Source organism: Petaurus breviceps, unplaced genomic scaffold (genome assembly GCF_028583685.1).
Source record: "Petaurus breviceps papuanus isolate PSGF00001 unplaced genomic scaffold, PetGlider_PUasm1.0 90701, whole genome shotgun sequence".
NCBI classification, from domain to species: domain Eukaryota; kingdom Metazoa; phylum Chordata; class Mammalia; order Diprotodontia; family Petauridae; genus Petaurus; species Petaurus breviceps.
Window position 1 is genome coordinate 1,832,369 of NW_027187316.1, and position 21,512 is coordinate 1,853,880.

At 37.8% G+C, this 21,512-nt stretch overlaps 1 protein-coding gene across 1 annotated transcript in view; it reads left to right on the forward strand.

Moving 5' to 3' along the window:
• Nucleotides 1–16,319, forward strand: part of PTCHD4 (patched domain containing 4) — an 86,572-nt gene extending 70,253 nt beyond the window's left edge. Inside the window, exon 2 of the mRNA XM_069065756.1 lies at nucleotides 15,765–16,319. Within this exon, the coding sequence (XP_068921857.1) occupies nucleotides 15,765–16,265 (501 nt within the window). The 3' untranslated portion in view covers nucleotides 16,266–16,319. The remainder of the gene's footprint in view (nucleotides 1–15,764) is intronic.
• Nucleotides 16,320–21,512: the final 5,193 nt, after the last annotated feature.

The window sequence follows — 21,512 nt, forward strand, 5'->3', positions numbered from 1 at the left end:
AAGGATTCCATTTAATTGGAATTTATAGTTCGTATGCTCTGAATAAATTATAAATGAGATATTAAATATAAGAAAATGCTTTTGTGGTAAGAATCTCTCTGCCTCCTTAGACACCTCATGACTTCTCTTTCATGAGATTTTCTGTTTAGCAAAAGAAGCAGCTGACCATCCAAGAGTTTCCAGTAACCTTGCAGTCCATGCCGCATTGAAAATCGATAGAACCTGAATTACAATACTCTGTCTTAGGCAGGGGCTGGGCTGCTGAATTATTCTGCAGTGACAGAAAACATCTGAATGTCAACATCGAATAGATGTATATTGAGTAAATATGACACTTGCTCCCCTCTGTTTCCAAAGCATCATCTGGGGATTTTTCACTGCCTTGATTTTTTTCTGATGTTAATGGCTCAGCCCTCTAGGCTGGTTATAGGAATCCACTCTTTGATTTTACTTGTCAATGTTGAATCCTCCTCCCAACTGTGAAGGTGGAGACTGCTTGGGGAAATTTCAAATGCTGCAGAGGGGATGACTTTAGCTGATGATATAAACTGAAGGAGCTCAGAATTTGGATTGAGGATTCTGGTGGCAGGATCAATCTTGTGCAACCCCTTCCAGTTTCTTGGGGATTTGCATTGAGGGACTTTGTCCACAAGGGGAGAGTTTGAAAAATATTAATTCCTAGGATTCCAATTGGAAAGGTATTTGAAGGTCATCTGGTTCAACTTCTTCCTTTTACTTATGGGGAAACCAAGGCTCAGGGAGGTTGTCACTTGCCCAAGTTCACACAAGTGGCAAGTGACAAATCCAGATTTGGACCGGGGTCCTCTGACTACCAGTCCTCTTTCTACTGCAGAGTACTACGTTGCACGAGAGCAATTTACCTTGAATTAAAATGCACAAATGCAAGAAAACATCGATTAATAGCTTCCACTTGGACCCACACATAACACTTGTTTATGTACATACTGGATAAGAGCTCATACTAGTTATCACTGTAGTTATCTAATACCCTCACCACACTGTAGACTCTATATAGTCAGGCACTTGATCACATCTGCACATTTTATCTCCCACAGTGCCTGGCAATGATCTGCAAAATCTAAATGCTTAATAAATATTAAGCATGATAAATGGGTAAATGAATCTGAATGCCTCCTACAGGTGTTCCAAATAATTCAATAACATTTACGGTTCACATTTATATAGGTTATTATAATAATAGTTATTATCTAGCAGACACCAACTGTGTAACCCTCTGCAAGTCACTTAACCCTGTTTGCTTCAGTTTCCTCATCTGTAAAATGAGCTGGAGAAGGAAATGGTAAACCATTCCACTATCTACCAAGAAAACCCCAAACGGGGTCATGAAGAGTTGGACAGAACTGAAAAAACTTATAGCACTTTAAAGTTTGCAAAGCACTTTCCAAACATTATCTCATTGATTCTCACAGCAACCCTTGAAGGTAAGTGCTGTTATTATTTCCATTTTGCACATGAGTCTGAGGCAGAGCTGAAGTGACTTGCCCAGGGTCACAATGCTAATGTATTTATGGTTACAGAGTACTTCCTGTATTTCTATTCTTTTCATATTATAGAGGTGGAACCTGAAACTGAGACACTATGTCACTAGCTAGTTACAGAGGAAGGACTGGCTTCTGACCACTAGATCCAATTTTTCTGGCCCCTGTCCTTCCTAATCCAGTTGCTCCCCCCACCACTTTCCATTAGTATATGATCTCCTTATAAAGGGACTGTTCCTTTCCTTTCTTTGTATCTTCAGAGTTAGCACAGTGCCTGGAAGGTACTTAATAGAAAATTATTGACTATTTTTTTTGGGGGGGGGAGGGCAGTGCAAGTGGGGTTAAGTGACTTGCCCAAGGTCAAACAGTAAGTGTTATGTGTCTGAGGCTAGATTTGAACTCAGGTCCTCCTGACTCCAGGGCCAGTGCTCTATTCACTAGTCCACCTAGCCACCCCAATTAATGACTATTCTACTCTGCCTCATGAACCTGCCCTTATTTTTGGTTAAAGGTAGAAAACTCTCTAAAGCATATTGGTGGCAAGTCTCCCCTTGGATATGATTCTGAATAGCACAATGAAGACTATGAAACAAACAAGTTAATAAAAATAGCTGATTCACATAGCACTTTGAGATTCACACAATATTTTGCCAACATTGTCATATTTAGTACTTACAATAGCCCCATTTCTTGAGTACTACAGATTATTTTCCCCATTACACCTATGGGGTGTAATGTGGGAATCACAAGTGACTTTTCCAGGGTGACAAAGGCATTAAGAGTCAGAGTCAAGATGAAGGCAGGTCTTCCTGACTCCAAGGTAGGCTCTATATCTACTGTGTTACATTGCCCTTCTAGTAGATGCTTAATAGATTAATGTTGACTGGGATTGAATTGAATTGTCTGAGGTCCAGTGTAGCTTCCAGGTTTTGGATTGTTTATTTGTTTTGGTTAGAGAAACTTACAAACGCCATCTTTTAAGGAAGAAACAAGGTTGTAATCTGGGCCGGTAGGCCTTATATCCTTGCAGTCAGGGATGACTGAAATATTGACAACTGCTTGACCTAGTTCTTGTTCCTCTCTGTGCCATTGATGTTGTTTCCATTGTGACATCCTCAGTGTGTGCTTTACAGTAGAAGGCTGAAGAGAGTATGCCAAACACAGAGTCTTTGGTAGTCTTCACTCCTTTTCCATTGTGCCTCTGCCACATGCACATCTAAGACTTATGCTTGATCTCAATTGTTTTATAAGGAACTAATGAATGGATGGATGAGGGTGTGAAAGATAAAGGATTTGCCCCAAAGACATTCAGTTGACCTTTATTGTTTCATCCCTATCTCTTTTCATCAGTATCACGTGTGTAATAAAACCAGTCACCTAAGTAGGGGGTAATAAGGAATAGTAAGGTTTTAGAACTTTGCTTTGAATCCGAAATTCCCCTAGTGTGCTGAGAATCGTATTGGAAGCACAATACTCCAAATGTACATACCCAAGCTCCTTTGGATGTGAACCAAGATACAAGAGACATTCTTTCCACCCATTGGTAGCCTTATAATAAACTGGTAAGTGTGGCAGGTGATGCGAGCCAGGTGTTACAATAGGAACTAGCTTCTCAGGAATGTGAAAATAGCCTAATGGTGAATCAAGAAAATCTGCTCCTGCCCATGGCAGGAAAGAGTTGAAAAACTAAGAGGAATCAGACTGAAATTACAACAAATGTATTCAGTCTGCCTCTCCTTTCTCCCACCTATTGGTTAAATCTGTGAATTTATGTTGTAAGATACAAATCCCAGGGTTTGAAAACTTAGTTTTCCTTAGATAGTAGAATGAAAAATGAGTCATTATGTTCACTTATCTAAATATGCCTCACCAACAAGAAAATTGGAAGGCAAGCTATCTCAGCTTAAAAGAGAATTAACTTTTGTGTCTTTGAAATATGTAGATGGTTTTCTTGAGACCAGAGTGACAGGGTCAGCCCTAAGACAAATTATGATCTGTCTCAGAGCCCCCAGCCTTCCTATTCTGAATCCCTTCATTTGAGTCTCCTGTTTAGTCCCTTAGGAGCCTGATGTTTGTTTTTTTCCCCCCACACATTTTAATCCCATAACCTGCTCTCAGTTAAGGCTCTAATATAGTCATTGACTCATTACTATGAATTTGTGTCATTATATTGTCAGGTATATTTACAATTTACTTTTTATCTTTAGTTGTGAAATGAAAGACTTGTTAGTGACAAAAAAAAGAGAAGAGGATTTAGAGTTAGATCTAAAATTTGAGAATGAAGTATTTTGGAAGACAATAAGACCATTCTTTATACCCGTATTCCCAGCACCTTGCAAAACATCTGACATAGAGCAGGTACTTAATAATACTGATTGATTGTTGATTAATATTAAGAACTAATAGTAATAAATATTGATTGAGTCATTATTCTTCAAAAGAAAGAATCCTGTTTTGTGAGCGAAGGGAGTTTAATTTTAATCTTAGCTCAGTTTATTGCTCTCTGTGTGATATTAAGTAAGTCACTTCATTTCTCTGGGACTCATTTTCCTCATCTGTCAATCAAGAGGGCTGATCAAGATGACTTGTGAGGTTCCTTCAAACACCATTGGCTCCTTTAATCACTGCCAAGGGCCAGGTGTAGTGGTTTATTCAAGGATTACAAAATCCTTGCTATTAGGAACAGTGAAGGTGAAGCTGTGTGATCTCCTGAATTCAGGAATTCTGAGCTGAAGTGGGGCTATTATATGTCAGCATTAAGTCTGACAAGGGAGGAGGAACCACTCTGCTCATAAAGGGTCACACAGACCTGGGTAGTGAAAAATTAAGGTCACAGCTCCCTTGAATGTCAGTAGTGGGGTCAGTCCCTGCGTAAACAATGAACTTTCAACCCCCTCAAGATAAGGAGCCCCAGTCTTAAAAAGAAAAAGGGGGAAAAAAGAGAGAAAAGAAAAATCACACCCTAGGAGGATTATTCTTTAAATCATGTCCAACTTTGCTGTGAGGACACTCTGCCTTACATACGGATTTCTGTACTTTTAAGTCAAGAAAAACTCCATTTATTTATTTTATTGCACCTTTAAATGACAAGGTCTTTAGGTAAAGTTGTTTTAGGTGGTTTCATATTGTTTCTCCTTCAAAAAAACCCTTACAAAAATGTTTAGATTGTACTCCAAGGATTTTGTGAAAAGCCCATTCTTACTTTCTTGCAATAATTGGAGTGGATACACTGAAACAAAACAGACTAACTTTTTCAGGAGCATTTTTTATTCAAAAACCTTAAAGAACCTTGGACTGTATTTGTTTGTTTTCAGGGAAGAGGGATGATTTTTGCTCCTTCCATTTAGATATTAGAAAACAATATAGAAGATGTCTTTTATGATGTAATTTTTGTTTTTTTTTAAAGGAACGAAATCAGATAACTTCAAAATGAGGGTTTTTAGCACCCAAGCAAAGCCAATAAAGACCTGTTATTTTAAAAACCTATATCTAAATATAGGTTAAATATAGTCTAAACTTCCAAAAATTTTTTTTTGAATTTTTGGCAAACTGTATTATCAGCATTTCCTTAGATCCATTATAATCTGCAAAATGACTCCTGAGGGACCCATAAATCTTCAGATCATTCACTTGGTAAAAATCCCTCAGAAATCATTTTGATGACTAAAATGAGTACAGGCAGTCAGAGCAACACATACTGAATGACACAGTGCAAGCTTTTATGAGACTTTCCCTTTCAAATACCCACAAGGGCAAAACAGTTTCTAAAACACATTATCTGTGAGGGAGGAAAAACAGGAGGGAAGGATCATGGGATAGGGGGAGGGAGGGAGGAAGGAAAGGAGAAATCCATAAAACTTAGGCAAAATAAATATGTTTCCCTGGGGAATTATCTGAATTGACTATCTGAGGCTGAATTGGTCAAATAGAACCTTGATTTAGGAAAAAAAAAAGTCTTAGCACCCCAAAGTAAATTTCCTCGTGCTGCCCAGTCTTTCTCTTTATGATTGATCTATATTCATTTTGCCTCATTATTTTACAGAATTTATAACATTGGATCATGATGTAAGAGCTGAAAATGACCTTAGGGACATCTAGTTCAAATCCCTCATTTTATACATAAGAAAACCAAGGCCAAAGGAGGTGAAGTGATTTGCTCAAGGTCACACAGATAGTAAGCCACAGAGACAAGATTTGAACTCTGGTCCCTTGATTCAAAAATCTTTTCATAAATCTGTGCTGTTTCTTAATCAAAAAGACTCACATGGGACCTCAATTCCATCACTGGTGCTAATTACATGAAAAGGCTAGAAAGTGAGCCCAAAGTTAGAATGAGTGAAAGAAAGGGGTAAAATTTGATACCTTAATAGAAAATGAGGTTAAAAAAACAAACCTTTTAAGTCCTGGCTCAGAATAATAAATTTTACATGGATTGGTTAGATTGGGTGAATTGAATAGAATTGATAATGTGTTAATTCCCCTTTATTTTTGAGTTTGGGAGAAAAAATAGACAATGTGTTTGGCATAAGAGGCAGCATTTAATACAAAGCAAAAGATCCTGGTTTTAAATCTCACTTCTGATTCTTGCTACTTGTGTAACATTGGACTAGTAACTTTACCTCCCTTGGCTTCAGACTCCTCATCTGTAAAATGAAGGGGCTGTATTAGTCTCTGTGGTCCTTTCCAAGCCAATGTCTAGAATCTATAGGAAGCACCCTTTCAGAAGCATTTATTAGAAGTATTTTTGAACTTGTTCTATTTAAATTCTTTCTCATAATCTTAGGTATTATGACAATAACTAACATTTATAAAATAGTTTAAAGCTTGCAAAGTTCTTTGCATTTGGTATCTCATTTGGTTCTCATAACAACCCTGGGAAATATGTGCTATTATTATCTCCATTGTTTTGCAGATAAGGGTATGAGGTTATATTACTTGCCCATATATGATTTGCCCAAAAAGCTACATGGAGAATAAATGTCTAGGGCAGGATTTGAACTCAGAGCTTCCTAATTCCAAGTCCAATGCTCTATCCACTGCACCACCTAGCTGCCTCACACTATTCTCTGCTACTTAGGCTAAAATTCTAAGTTGCTGCCTCATTATGGCATGGAAATGACCTTGGATTCTCAAAATCAATGCCAGCAGAGCACAGACTTTTGAAGAATGTATTCCACTGACAGGGCTTTGAGCCCCAGACCAACAACAGAATGTGTTGCAATATATGCAATATAGATTGCTTAGAGCAGACTACCTACAAGTTAAGAAGTTCAGCATCAGTAAATTGGTCACTAGATTATTATTATTTATGATTATTATTATTTCATTTGGGGGGAGGCAAAGCAATTCATAAAAGTCATCTACTAAGACATGAGGAGGGGGGAGGGCAGAGAAGACAGGAGTAATGCAATCTCTGTTGTTGGAGTGCTCACCCAGATCCTTTCAGCTCTCTTAAATAAGTATGTTACCAGCCTGATATTCTGAAAGTGAAAAATAGGTAAAAGTAATTTCTCATCTAATGACTTTCCTACTCTTCTTATATTGGTTTCTCCAATGAATGCCAATAATTAGATCAGTGAATCAAAGATTTAGAGTTGGAAGGAAACTTGGAGGTCATCAGGTCCACCCCCCCCCTCCCCTTTTATAGATAAGAGAGCTTGCCCAGGATCACATGGATAGTATGTGTCTGAAGTAGGATTTGAACTCAGAACTTCTTGATTCCAGATCCAAGACTTACACTGTGTTACCTAGTTGCCTTTACTGGCATTAAGACCACTCAAGAAAAGGAGATTGCTTGTTTTGAAAATTCACCCTTGTGTAGATGACAACAGGCATTTAAAGAGCTTGATGTTTTAAATGTTTATTTCTTTTTATGATTTTTTTTTTGCCAGAAATGAGAAAGAGTAGACTCTGTATGTGGCTGAGGGTATGATGGAGTTTTTAATTGCAAAAGCAGGGGCCTAACTTTACTTAATTGTGCTTTTAGAAAGATTGACATTACCACAAAGGCCTATGGGCAGAGTTGGTATTGCTAACTTAAAGAAACTCTGGTGTTCTCATGGAAAAGAAAGCAGGAAATGGAATAACTAGCCTATATCTATAGTATTTTTTTTCTTAAAATGTTTCAATCGCTATTATGTTATTGTTCCAGGTCACCAGACCTTTTTCAGTATCTTAGTAGTTCTTTAAATATTTTTCTGTTCCCCATTCATCTTTCTTTCCTTTTTTTTGATATTCACCCTATCTTAATTTTTTAATTAAATTTTATGTTTATTTTTGTTTTACATTATTAATTACCACAAGATTTTGAGTTATAAATTTTCTCCCCATCTTTCCCCTACCCACCACCCAAAAGAGTGATCCCACTGTATACCCCCTTCCCCAATGTGTTTTCTCCTATATCCTCCCCACCCCCCTCCAACTTTCCAGTAGGACAAGATAGATCTCCATACCCCAGTGCCTGCATATCTTATTTCCCAGTCACATGCAAATAATAGTAATAATAATAATATTTTTAAACATTTGATTTTACAATTTTGAATTCCAGATTCTTTCCCTTCCTCCCTTGTCACCCACCCTTACTGGGAAGATAAGGAATTCAATATAGGTTGTGCATGTGTAGTTATGCAAAACATTTCCGTAGTGGATATGTAGTGAAAGACTGACTATATTTCCCTCCATCCTATCCCACCCCCAACTTGTACTATTCTCTACTTTGACCCTGTCCCTTTTCAAAAGTGTGTGCTTCTAACTACCCTCCCCCTCAACCAGCCCTCACCTCCATTGTCCCCCCTCTCATTCTCTTTCCCCCTACTCCCCTGTAGGGCATGATACCCAATTTAGTGTGTATGTCATTCCCTCCCTAAGCCAAATTCAATGAGAGTAAGGTTCACTCATTCCCTTTTGCCTTCCTGTTCTTCCCCTCCATTGTAACAGTTATCCCTTGCTGCTACCATAAGAGATAATTTACCCCATTCTTTCTCTCCCCATCTCCTCTCATTATATTCCTCTCTCACCTCTCGATTTCACCTTTAAAGTATCATCCCTTCCTATTCAATTGATACTGTGCCCTCTATGTATACCTGTACACATATATACACAAACTCACATATGTATTCATACACACATATACCCTCCTATATAGACATATTTAGGTATGTATATACATTTGTATTCCCTTCAACTATTCTCATACTGAGAAAAGTTTCTTAAGTTACAACCATTGTTTCTCCATGTAGGCATATAAATACTTCAACTTTGATAAGTTCCATGTTATTTCTTTTCCCTGTGTACCTTCTCATGCTTCTTGTATCTGACTGTCAAATTTTCTATTCAACTCTGTTTTTTTTTCATCAAGAATGCTTGAAAGTCCCCTATTTCATTGAATGACCATATTTTCCCCTGAAACATTATGCTCAGTTTTCCTGGGTAGGTCATCATCCTTTGACCTATGGAATATCCTATTGCAAGCCCTTTCATCCCTTAATGTAGAAGCTGCTAGATCCTGTGTTATCCTGATTGTATTTCCATAATATTCAAATTGTTTTTTCTTGTCTGCTTGTAATATTTTCTCCTTGATCTGGGAACCCCTGGCACCTGGCTATAATATTCCACGGAGTTTTCTTTTGGTGATCTTTTTCTTTTTGCTTTTTTTTTGGAGGGGGGAGAGCAGGGCAGTTGGGGTTAAGTGACTTGCCCAAGGTCACATGACTAGTAAGTGTTAAGTGTCTAAGTTTGGATTTGAACTCAGGTCCTCCTGACTCCAGGGCTGGTGTGCTATTCACTATACCACCTAGCTGCCCCTTGGGATCTCTTTCAAGACATGATTGGTGATTTCTTTCCATTTCCATTTTGACCTCTGGTTCTAAAATATCAGGGCAAATATCCTTGAGAATTTCTGGAAGGATGATTTTTAGGTTCTTTTTTGATCATGGCTTTCAGGTAGTCCAATAAGTTTTAAATTATCTCTCCTAGATCTATTTTCCAGGTCAGTGGTATTTCCAAAGAGATATTTCACATTTCCTTCTATTTTTTTGTTTGTTTGGATCTGTTAAATGGTATCTTGATTTCTCATAAAGTCATTAGCTTCCATTTACTCTAATCTAATTCTGAAGTAATGATTCTCTTCAGTGAGCTTTTGAAATTCTTTTTCCATCTGGAAAATTCAGCTTATTAAGGCATTCTTCTCCTCATTGGCTTTTTGGGCCTCTTTTGCCATTTGAGTTAATCTATTTTTAAATTGTTTTTTTTTATTCAGGTTGTTGACTTTCTTTTCATGTTTTTCTTGCATTATTCTTGTTTATCTTCCCAATTTTTCCTCCACTTCTCTGATTTTCAAAATCCTTCTTGAGTTCCTCATGTCCTGTAAACAATTCATATTTTTCTTGGAAACTTTTGGTGCAGGAGTTCTGAGTTCATTGTCCCATTCCATGCTTTGTTCCTTTTTGTCCCCAAAAAAGGAATCTGAAGTTGGATTTCTGTGCTTGCTTTGCTTCCTTTGCTTGCTCATGTTGCCACTCAATTACTTGACTTTTGAGCTCTTTGCCACAGTAGAACTCTGCTTCCAGAGGGGAGAGCTTTTTCCCAAATCACTGGGGTTTTTGCAGCTGCTGGAGCTATTAGGAGGACACCATCTCTGCAGCCCCCACAAACTCTGGCTCCCTGGTCACAAACCCCAGGACTACCACCCAAGACTGCAATCCACATCCAGGCAGGTTAAAGCAAGATGAATTACCCTCAGAATGGTTACTTGGTCCCCCTACAATCTGTAGGCCAGGAGCTCTGAAACATCCACATGGAGGCAGATGCAGGGTGCCATACCTCTGCCACTTCTAGCTCTGTGGCAGGGGCTGGACCCACTCCTCCATACCCCCGAGTTCCAACAGAGTTCTACTCCGACATCTCACTTTTTCTTTGGCATTTATGGGTTGATAATTCTAGAAACCACTGCTGCTGCTAATCTACTCTCCTGAAGTCAGCTGCAGCTGCTAGTCAGGGCTGCCCTGGGGCTAAAACCTCGGGCTCCACATGCTGGTCTTGGCACCCAGCATGCTGTGATGAACCCTCTCTGTGGGCCTGCTAGGCTGCCTTCAGCAGGAAATTTGTTTCTCTCTGTCACTTTATGGGTTCTGTAGCTCTAAAATTTGTTTAGAGTCATATTTTATAGTTATTTGAGATGGTTATGGGGGGAGCATAGGGAGCTTTCTTGCTTCTATGCTGCCATCTTGGCTCTGCCCCCCCATTCATCTTTCTATGCTGTACAATCTTCAGTTTATTCTTGATCTCCTTAACATAGTTGTAAGGCTATAAATTGGCTGACCATAGTCCACCACAAGAAAGAATATGTTTGTGAGACCTACTTGTATGTCCATAGTATGATTCTCCTTTTGTGTACATGGCTAAATAAAAATGCTTTCATTAAGTCATGAAAATATAGACTACTGTATTAACTAATTGTTAGGTTGCTGATGGTGTTAATATATTCAAAAGCCAGAACACAAATATAGAATAGAGAAAAGAAACAAAAACATATCATAAAAAACATATCAAAAACTTAAATAAAAGTAATAAAGAAAAAGCATATCATGTGCATTGAAGAAGATAAGAAAGGTTTCCAAATATGTAAGAATAAATTTTCATTTCAAGAAAGCCTGTATGATAAATAATAGGTGCTGTGCAGAGAACTATCCATTTTTTCTTTGCTTCCTTGTAAGTTTTCTTTTGTGCATTGTTGTGCACTTTGTTATTTTACTCTTTATTTTTCCTCCCTCCCCACAGAAGTATACAATTAATTTTGTATATGTTATTCTATAGCTATAAACATACACATACACATATAAATATATACATACATATATAGACATATGCTTCCCCAAACAAATTCTGTTCCTGGTATTTGTCTTTATGTTGGTGCATATCTCTTGTTTCCTATCCTTCCTGCCTCCTCTGCTTTACTTCTACCTGATTCCTTGTCCTCCTATTTTTGCCTACTTCCCCTCCAAGTGTCCCTCCCCTATCCTCCCATTCCCATAAGTCTAAAGACCCTTTTACCTATACCTTCATCCTTCTTGCTAAAGATACCTCCCTTGTCCTCTTCCCCCTCCCTATGCCCCTACTATTTTATTTCTTCTAAATATAGAAGACTTTTATACTCTTCTAAATATATGTGCATTGTTCCCTCTTAAACCCATTCCTGATGAAAGTAGGTTATCAAGAACTACCAGCCCTTCTCCCCCATTTGATTCCTTTGTATCGATTCTCCCTCTTACACCTCATTTATATAAAATAATTACTCTTTTTAACTGTTCCTAAATGGTTTTACTTTTAAAATTCATATCAAATTCAGGTTTATGAACCAATCTTTATGAACTACCCAATTACTAATAAGAATCTTAGATATTTTATATTTTACATATATAAAAGTAAACAATGTTCCTTATGAATCGCTTATAATCAATCTTTGGTATGTATGTTATATTTCTCTTGACTCTTGTATGTCAAATCAATTAATTTCAGGTTCTTTGGGTTGGTTGCTTGATTTGTTTGTTGTTAGCAAAGTCTTGAAAGTCTGAGAGTTGATCAAATGTCCTTTATTTCATTCAGGATAAAGCTTAACTTTGCAGGGTATGATATTTTTGGCTGGACCCCCAGTTCTTTTGCTCTTTGATATATAGTGTTCCAAGACTTGTGGTCCTTTAATGTCTCCACTGCTAGAACTTGTGTGATTCTAATTGTGACACCATGATATTTAAATTATTTTAATCTTGATGCTTTTAATATTTTATCCTTGAGCTGGAGGTTTTGGAATTTGACTATGATATTCCTATTAGTTTTCCTCATAGGATCTCTTTTAAGTGGTGATTTATGCATTTTGTCTATTTCTATTTCTACTACCCCCACCTTGTTCTAATGCTTCAGGATGATTTTATTTAATTATTTCTTGTTTTATTGTATCAAGATATATTTTTATCATAACTTTCAGCTATTCTGATTATCTTATGTTTTTTCTTTTTGATCTATTCTCCAAATCTGTTGGTTTTCTTGTAAGATGTTTCACTTTCTCTTTTATTTTTTCATTATTCATATTTTGTTTAATTATTTCTTAATCTCTTATAATTTCACTGGGTTTCACTTTGCCCAATTCTGATTTTTAATGTGTCATTATCTTCCTTAAGATTCTGGATCTCCTTTTCTAATTGGTTGACATTTCTTTCATAATCTTCTTATTTTTATTGAATTATTCTTTTTTTTCTCAATTTTTCCTCTATCTCTGTCATTTGATTTTTAAAGTATTTTTTAATATCTTTTATGAATTCTTTTTGGACAGGTGACCATCATTTGACATTACACTTTGGAGGTCTTTTACTTCAATATCCTCCTCTGAAGATGAACTCTTGTCTTCTCTATTCCCAAAATAGCTTTCTATGGTTCAATTCTTTCTCCTTTGCTGTGCATTTTTTGTGGTATTAGCTTGATTTTTGTCATCACCTCTAGCTCTGGGGTATGGAAGATGGTACCTCTGGCTCCAGATCTTCAGTTCTTCCTGATAGCCTGGAACCAAAGCCAAACCTCCAAGCCCACAGGCAGGGGATTTCTGCTCCACTACTTTTGCACTCACTGGTTGTGTGCTCTTTCCTTCTTGCCCCTGCCAATCTTCACAGCAAAGCTGAGTCTGGTGTTCCTTGTCAGCAGAGGTGTACTGTAACACCAAGGAAAGGCAACTTCCCAAGGTTCAGAATACCAGCATAGGTGCTCTCCAAATTATTCAGTGACAAACCAAGAACAGAGAAGGTCAAAACATGACATCATTCAAAATACAGCATTTACTAAGTGTGATTAAATAATCTCCAAGGCCTACCCCACCCCAGGACCTTCCGATCATTCAATCAATTACAAAGTCCCTGGTCTAAATACTTCTCCACCCCTAGGCTATACCTTCATTTAGTCCACCACAAAGCGCCTCTTCTCAAATGGAGATTAATTTCCAAACATAAGTAAAGTACATTCACTTGTTCAACCATAGAACACAAAAAGGTCAAAAGTTCCCCACCCCTGGATCACAATTGAATCTACCCCAGAGTTACATCAATTTTAAGCACAGCACTTAATACCCAAATGGAGGTCTTTGCTTCATCTTGACACGAGGCAAGTTCTCAGCAATCTTAGTTCCTGGGGAGACAAGGCTTAGCAAGGCCACAAGATACATTGCCAGTCCCTTCATTAATTCATCCTCTGTCTGTAGAACAGTCCTAGAACCCCTGAAAACATTAGCAAAACCCTCTCCCAGGATTTCTTTAGCCATACAACAAGAAAATCCTTCTTCAGGGCTTCTGAACCAACAGAAAGGTTCCCAGACCCCTGCAACAACAGCACTGTCCTTCACCAGTGGACAGTATTCACTCTCTGTCTGCAGGACAGTCTCAGGATCTCTTAGCCAACAGCCAGGTTCCAGGACTTCTTCAACAAAAGGACTGTCTTTCACTAGTGGACAAATCTGGCAAAATATCAAAACAGACAAAGTACCAGCAAAACAGCCATGTCTCCTCAGTCCTTGGCAGCTCAGGGGGCAGGTCTCAAAAGTCCAGGGTGATTCAAAGAGGCACTCAACAATCCTCTCAGTCTCTCTCTCTGCCTCCACGTGGGTGCTGCTTCCAAAAAGTTCTTCTGCCTCTCTCTTGTCTCTCCAAATCTATGTCACCAGTTCCTCCCAGTTCAGGACTTTCTTTTCACATCAACAAGTCCATCCCACAGGTGGGATTAACAAGCTCTGGGTTTTAACACAATCAGTTTGAAAACCAAGCCAATACAGGGGAATCTTTAATTGCCATTACTATCACAAGAGGTTTCCTCAGTCTTCCTGGTTCAGACTCCCAATTACCCTTACTTTCCCTGGGATAAAAGTTCCTGTGGCTGGGCCTATGTAGCCCCTCAAGCCAACTAACCCCAGGATTTAATGCTTGTTGTTTAAGTGGAACCTAGCCTGGAGGTGTTAACTCTTAATGGGGACCAAACCTTGGCCTAAGACTTTTCTTCTGATCTGAAATTGTCCCAGGAAGACCTGGGTTGTTCCCCTCATTTGTATTTATTTTTACTCACACTTTGTTCACCCTAAGTTGCTATTTTAACTCTTATGTGGGGGAAAATCTTAAGAGTTTGGAATTTTCTGTCGTGTTCCACCATCTTTCCAGAATCTTCTTGGTTGCTAATAATTTATACCATGATCTCTGATGACAAGGACTAGGTCTGTGATTTTATTGTTAGAGGGAACTGCCTGGCTGAGAAATATGTTTCTACAGATGAAGGTCACCACCCTTTTCTTTTTTTCTCACTTAATAGTATTATTTTCCAATTACATGTAAAGATATATTTCACCATTTACTTTTATAAGATTTTTAATTTCAAATTTTTTTTCTCCCTCACCTCCTCTCTCCACAAGATATCAAGCAATCTGATATAGGTTATACATGTACAATAATATTAAACACATTTCCACATTAGTTATGTGAAAGAAGAATCAGAACAAAAGGGAATTCCACAAAAAAAGAAAAAAACAAAAAAGTGAAAAAGTATGCTTTGATCTGCATTCAGACTCCATAGTTGTTTTTATGGATGTCAGCACCCTTTACTACAGCATACAATCTTAGAAAGCTACCCAGTACACTGAAAAATCAAGTGATTTACCCAACTCAGTATGTACCAGAGGTGGAACTTGAATTGAGTTCAACTCTCAGACAAGTAGTTTATTCTTCATATTAGATGGAATTAAGAGTCAGGGAATGTAGTGCTCTGTTCTAGAAGTTTACATTTGGCTCCCAAAGAAGAAAGGTGTTAGGGGATGGAAGTGTGGTATGATTGTGAAGTTATTAATGTGCATGTGGGTGGTGGGAAGTGAGGATTGTGGCTTTGCAGATGTCTTTTGTGATAGATAATACTGCATGGTATATTCCATATTAATTTAAAAGGGGGTTCAGTTTACTTTCTAGTCCTCAGTTGACTCCGTGTCATTTGGATGAGTTCCCAATTAGTTTTGCATTCAGTCTTTAATGGTCATTCAGTCAATAAACATTTATTAAATGCCTACTATGGGCCAAGAATGGTGGTTACAAAAAAAGGCGAAAGATAGTTCTGATCCTCAGGGAGCTCACAATCTAATGGACTCTTTCGCTTAGCATAAGGAACCTGAAGTCTGGAATGTGTGCTATGCTATGCCCCACCATAACCTGAATCTCCTTTTGTGTTTCCAAGGATGGGAGGAGTACCTTTATTGGACACCAACTGGGTGGTGTCGATGTGCCCAACAGCAAAGACCAGCGGGTCAAGTCAGCCAGAGCCATTCAAATCACCTACTACCTCCAGACCTATGGCTCTGCCACCCAAGACCTCATTGGGGAGAAGTGGGAGAGTGAGTTCTGCAAACTGATGCGGAAGCTGCAAGAAGAGCACCAGGACTTCCAGCTGTTCTCTCTAGCATCCTTTAGCCTCTGGAGAGACTTTCATAAGACCAGCATCCTGGCCAGGAGCAAGATCCTGGTAAGCCTCATGCTGATCTTGACCACAGCCACCCTCTCCAGCTCAATGAAAGACTGCTTGCGGAGCAAGCCTTTTCTGGGCCTCCTGGGTGTGCTGACAGTTTGCATTTCCAGTGTAACTGCGGCAGGGATATTCTTCATCACTGATGGAAAATACAATTCCACCCTCCTGGGGATCCCTTTCTTCGCAATGGGTAATTATCCCTCTTTATCATGATCAGATTTTTGTGGCTTTGGTGGCAGAGTTTCCAGATAGATTTTCGTCTTTGCACTAGAGTTAGGGGTTTTGTTAGGTGTGTTTTAAATCTAACTTTGTGTGGTTTGGTTGGGCTATGGGATACCTTCTACTCTTCAAATCATCCCCTTTTAGGCAAGAATATTTCTTAATGAGTAGCTCTCAACTTATCATAGTCTAAGGAATGGTACAGTGGATATGTTACTGCCACTAGAGGCAAAGGGACCTAGGTTGAAGTTTGACCTTTGAACCTTACTATCGTTGAGAACTTTTGACAGATCACTCACTCATTGGTCTTAAGTTTCGTTATTTGTAAAATAAGAGAGGTTGGACTTTGAGGTCCTTTCTGGCTCCGACCCTACTGTTGTATGAACTCCCCCTCCCCTTAAAATAGATTGTTTTTAATCTCACCTAAATTTTCCAATATATTCCTCTCTTCACTTTCTCCTAGAGAGCTAGCCATCCCTTACGGTAAAGAATAAAAAAGGAACGAGACAGTTCAGCAAAACTACTCACACATCAAAAAAGTCTGACCCTATATAGTGTTCAATATGTACAGCTTCCTACCCAGGGGCATACTGGTAAATGCTGAGCCACTATATCTATACATCTGTCTGTACATCTATAAGTACTTGTCTATGTCTATGCATATGTAGATGGACATGTAGATATACATCTATATAAATCTATACACATCATAAATCTATATACATCTACATATACATATATATATCTTTCTCTATATCTATACATAGATATAGATACATATCTATACAGAGATATATCTATATAGATATGCATCTACATATAGATGTAGATATAGATATATAGCTATAGACGTATACCTATAGATATATACCTATTAATGAAAGTATACACAACATTTAATCATAATCTGCATTATTAACATTTTCTCTATTATTTTCTTAAACCTAGACAATCAACAACAAATAAATAAAGTCCTCATTGTAGCATTTGAAGCTTTTTCCAAGTATAAAAGGCCACACTGAAAATTTGACGGTCCAGTTATCTAAGCCTGTTCAAGCTGGTTCCAGAACACCTCTGCCCCACCCTATGCAGACATGAGAGAGGAGAGGAAGGACTCCTTTTCCAAAGTCAAAAGATTTTGTGGAACTCCACATTATATTAATTACACCATTCATATGTCTGGCAGCTACTTGGCACAGTGGATAGAGTGCTGGCCCTGGAGTCAGTCTGGCCTGAATTCAAATATGACCTCAGACCCTTTCTCACTGTGACCCTACACAAGTCATTAACCTGTTTGCCTCAGTTTTCCTCAACAGTAAAATGGCAATAACAGCACCTAACTCCCAGGCTTTTGTGAGGATTAAATGAAATATCATTTGTAAAGTGCTTATAATAAGAACAGTGCTTATTTCCTTCCCTACCCACCACTTGAAAAATGTAATGGTAAGAGTCTATTTACTATAACAACTTAAACATTGTTCATATTTTTAAAAATATATATAATACGGACTTTCCATCAAATAGGCATATTAATTCCCTCACTGGATTCAAAATAACATTACATATATTTGAAATATATTTTGTATATATAAAGTATATAAATGTGTGTATACCATATATGCATATGTATGTGTATATATGTATAGTATGTCCATGTAATATATATTTATTATTTTAAGGCCTTTAGTTATTTCTTTTCCATAAAATGGGGAGATTGGTTTATCAGGGGCGGGGAACCTGCAGCCTTGAGGCCACATGTGGCACTCTAGGTCCTTAAGTGTGGCCTTTTGACTAAATACAAACTTCATAGAACAAAATGATCTCTGGGATCACTTACAGTTTGACTTCCTTTTTTCCTATATTTTCTGTGTGTAAGACATATTGTTTATTTTATCCACAGCCAACAATCTAAGACTAAGTTTGCTTATTTATTAAGATGAGCCATTTAATAAAAAGAACCCCATACAATGACCCTGCAGCTACCTCAAGGGCAGCCAGTCAAAAAAAAATCTGAGACAAAATATTCTCTACTCTGCTTCTTCCCAGATGATGGGTTAGAGGTTATTACTTTAAGAAATTCTGCATGTTTTAAATGTTTGTTAGTGGGTATGCCCATTTATGAAACTATTCATGGAGTTGATCCCATAGGATAAAAATTCTGTAGAACCACTGGTCAACTTATCCTTTAAAATATTAAAAGTGAAACAAAAACAAAACATATAAAAGTAAAATATTAAAAGTGGAAAACTTCCAGTAACCCCATTATTCCATTTACCTTGTAGACTGAAAATGTCCCAACCTTCCAACCTAAGTTCTTTCTTGCTATCACTTAAAGATGTGTCCTTCCTTTCTTCCATCATGATTGAGAAGGGATGATTAGCAACCCTAATGCTACCCAACCTAAGGGCAAACTTCTACCAAGCTTTCACTTAGGTGTCTTTACAAAGACACTCATTAATAGCTGAGGAAATTTGTGGAGGTGACTGGATGTTCCTGAGTATGTGGCTAAAAGGAAGATTGAAGGAAGGAGAAAGGAAGAATTATAACTCCAGAGCAAGATTGATGGTTTTTATCGTCGAGGTGATTATAGTGCTGATATCTACAGCACTGCAGGAGAGGGTTTGTCAGTTGCATGTGTGATCTAATCCTTTGTGTGCTCACACTTGGCAACAAATGGTAAAAATGGACTGGGTGGCCAAGTGGCATGAGCTGAGAGAATAGAGCTGACAACCAATAGTTTATACTTCTCCAAGTTAAAATCTGCCATGCTGCTCTCTGAGTTATGCCCTTAATAACCCATAGTATGTAATGAAAAACTCAGCCATGAGGGAAAAAAGAAAGATGGACAGGGATTTCCCAAGTCTTTTTGGAAAGTGTATGTTTCCTGCTCATAGGGGATGTTCTCTCCCCAGAAAAGGATGCTTCCAGAAATGTTGGCCCCAGGCAGGTACTGATTATGTATTTAGAACATTTTCTTATGCATAAGGGATTCAGTCACATTAAATGAAATACAATGAGAATTCTGAGATGCAACTGGTACTATTTACTAAAAGGTGCAGGACTGTACTTGGAGATACAGATTAGTTATTTAAGAGCCCACTGGGGTTCTTTCAAAATCTATGAATAAGAAAAATAGGTAATGGAAACTTTTATCAGGGAAGGGTAGAGTGATTAGAACCCATGCATTTAAGAAGCAAAAAAATGTCTCTCAGGGTGCTAGATAATATAATGTACATTATAAAATTCTTATAGCAGTTTCTCACATTACATCACTGACCTACACAAGCCTAGAAATACAAGAATGGGACAAATGGCAAGATTAATATAGCTGCCTTCTTTCTTATCTCCCAGTGATCAATTTGATTCTGCAGGCCTGGAGATATAATTCAGCTTTGAGGTATGTCATTATTGCTCTAGGTTACCCTTAGGATATCTGGAGGACCCTCAAGAGATCATGTCACTTTTAGGGAAAATCAAGGGATTTGGTTTTCCTCCATCAAAGGACAGGTGACCCTAGGTCTCTTAGATTGAACCTGATTAAAGCCATTTTAGAACAGCTCTCCATTGCTTAGTTAGCACTGTAACTTCAAAAAATGTTCATATGATTATAGATTTGAACTAGAAGGAATTTTAGAAGCAATCCTGTCAAACTCCCTCCTTTTATAGACAAGAAAATAGGCAAAAGGAGCTTAAGTGACTTGCTCAGTCAGTTAGCTGATGTGTTTAAGGATGAGATTTGAACCAAGATCTCCCTGTCTTCAGGTGCGGTGGTCTCACCATTGTTCCATGCTTCCAAATGTATTGGGTTCTAGGAACCTTGCTTCCAAGAACTATGTTTTCTCTGGATTTGTAGACAAATTAGAACCAGACTGGTTGACAGCCATGCAGATAACATTAGACACCTCCAGCATGCCCTCAGTTAGTCAACAGTTTTTTGGTTCATTTGTTTTTAACCTTCTTTTGCACTACACTTTGACAAGTCCCTGAGGGGGAAATATTTTAAATGCATAAAATAAAGTACATAGAGTTTTAAATGAAATCATTTATACTGAAATACTCCTATCAAAGTTGTTTTGAAAAATCAAGCTAACAGACCCTGGATTTACCTAGAGCCAGAACAAAATTAGAGAAACCTCTAAGAATTGTCAGATTGAGCAGTAGTACAAAACATTAGCTGATCAACGATTTTTATAAGAAAAGAGCCAAGAGAGGAAAAGATAAATTATATCCTCAAGAAAGTAGTTTAAGTAGAAAGGGACATGGGGATGATATTTCACTCATATATTGAAGGCAAAATCCACATCACTGTTCTTTGAAACCACAAAATTGGCCATCACAATTTCTGTATGTTATTTTCAAGGGAACCAATCAATGGATTTTTAGACCTACAGGAGCTACCTTGATATTCATCCCATATTATTTATCCAGTGTCTATTATTTCTAAGAACTGTGTAGTGATAAATTAACTCACATAGATAAATGGCCTATCTTCTCTGGTGTCAAGCTTTGAAGAACAGCATGTCGCTTAGGAATGAAATACATACCTGCTTGATTTGGGCCTTCTGCCACAATGAAATTCTAGCTATCCCATGCCTGTGCTCTGTGTGATTTTCCCAACAAATCATCTTATTTCATGTTAAAGAGGTAACTGTGAGACCAACACTTTAAAATGAGTGGGATCCATATGCTAAATAACATAAAGAAAAGATGGCCAAAGGACAGCGGGGGTGAAACATTGTATAGACTATCAAATGTGGTTACTATATGGGTTAGTTTTTGTGACCTGCTTTATCCCTCATCTTTTCTCTCTTCTTCTCCTCTCTTCCTCCTCCTCTTTCTCCTTTTCCTCTGCCTCTTCCTCCTTCTTATCCTCTTTTTCTTTCTCTTCCTTTCCCCTCTTCATCTCCTCCTCTTTGTTCTTCTCCTCTTTCCTCCCACTTCTCCCTAATCCTGATCCTTTCCTATATTCTATCTTACTCCTCTCCATCCACCACCCACCATTAGGTATTCCAAGGGATGGTACACTGGAGAGAGAAGCAGGGTGGGATATGGGAAATGAAAGTCATGTAAAAACAAAAATATAAATATATGATATACAATATTACAATTATAATATAATATTGCCATATTGTATTACAATTACATGTATTATAATATATTTATAATAACATTATATAATTTTAAAGTTGGTTATAGATTGAAATTTTAAAGGAACATAAGAGGATATTTAGTCCAACCTCC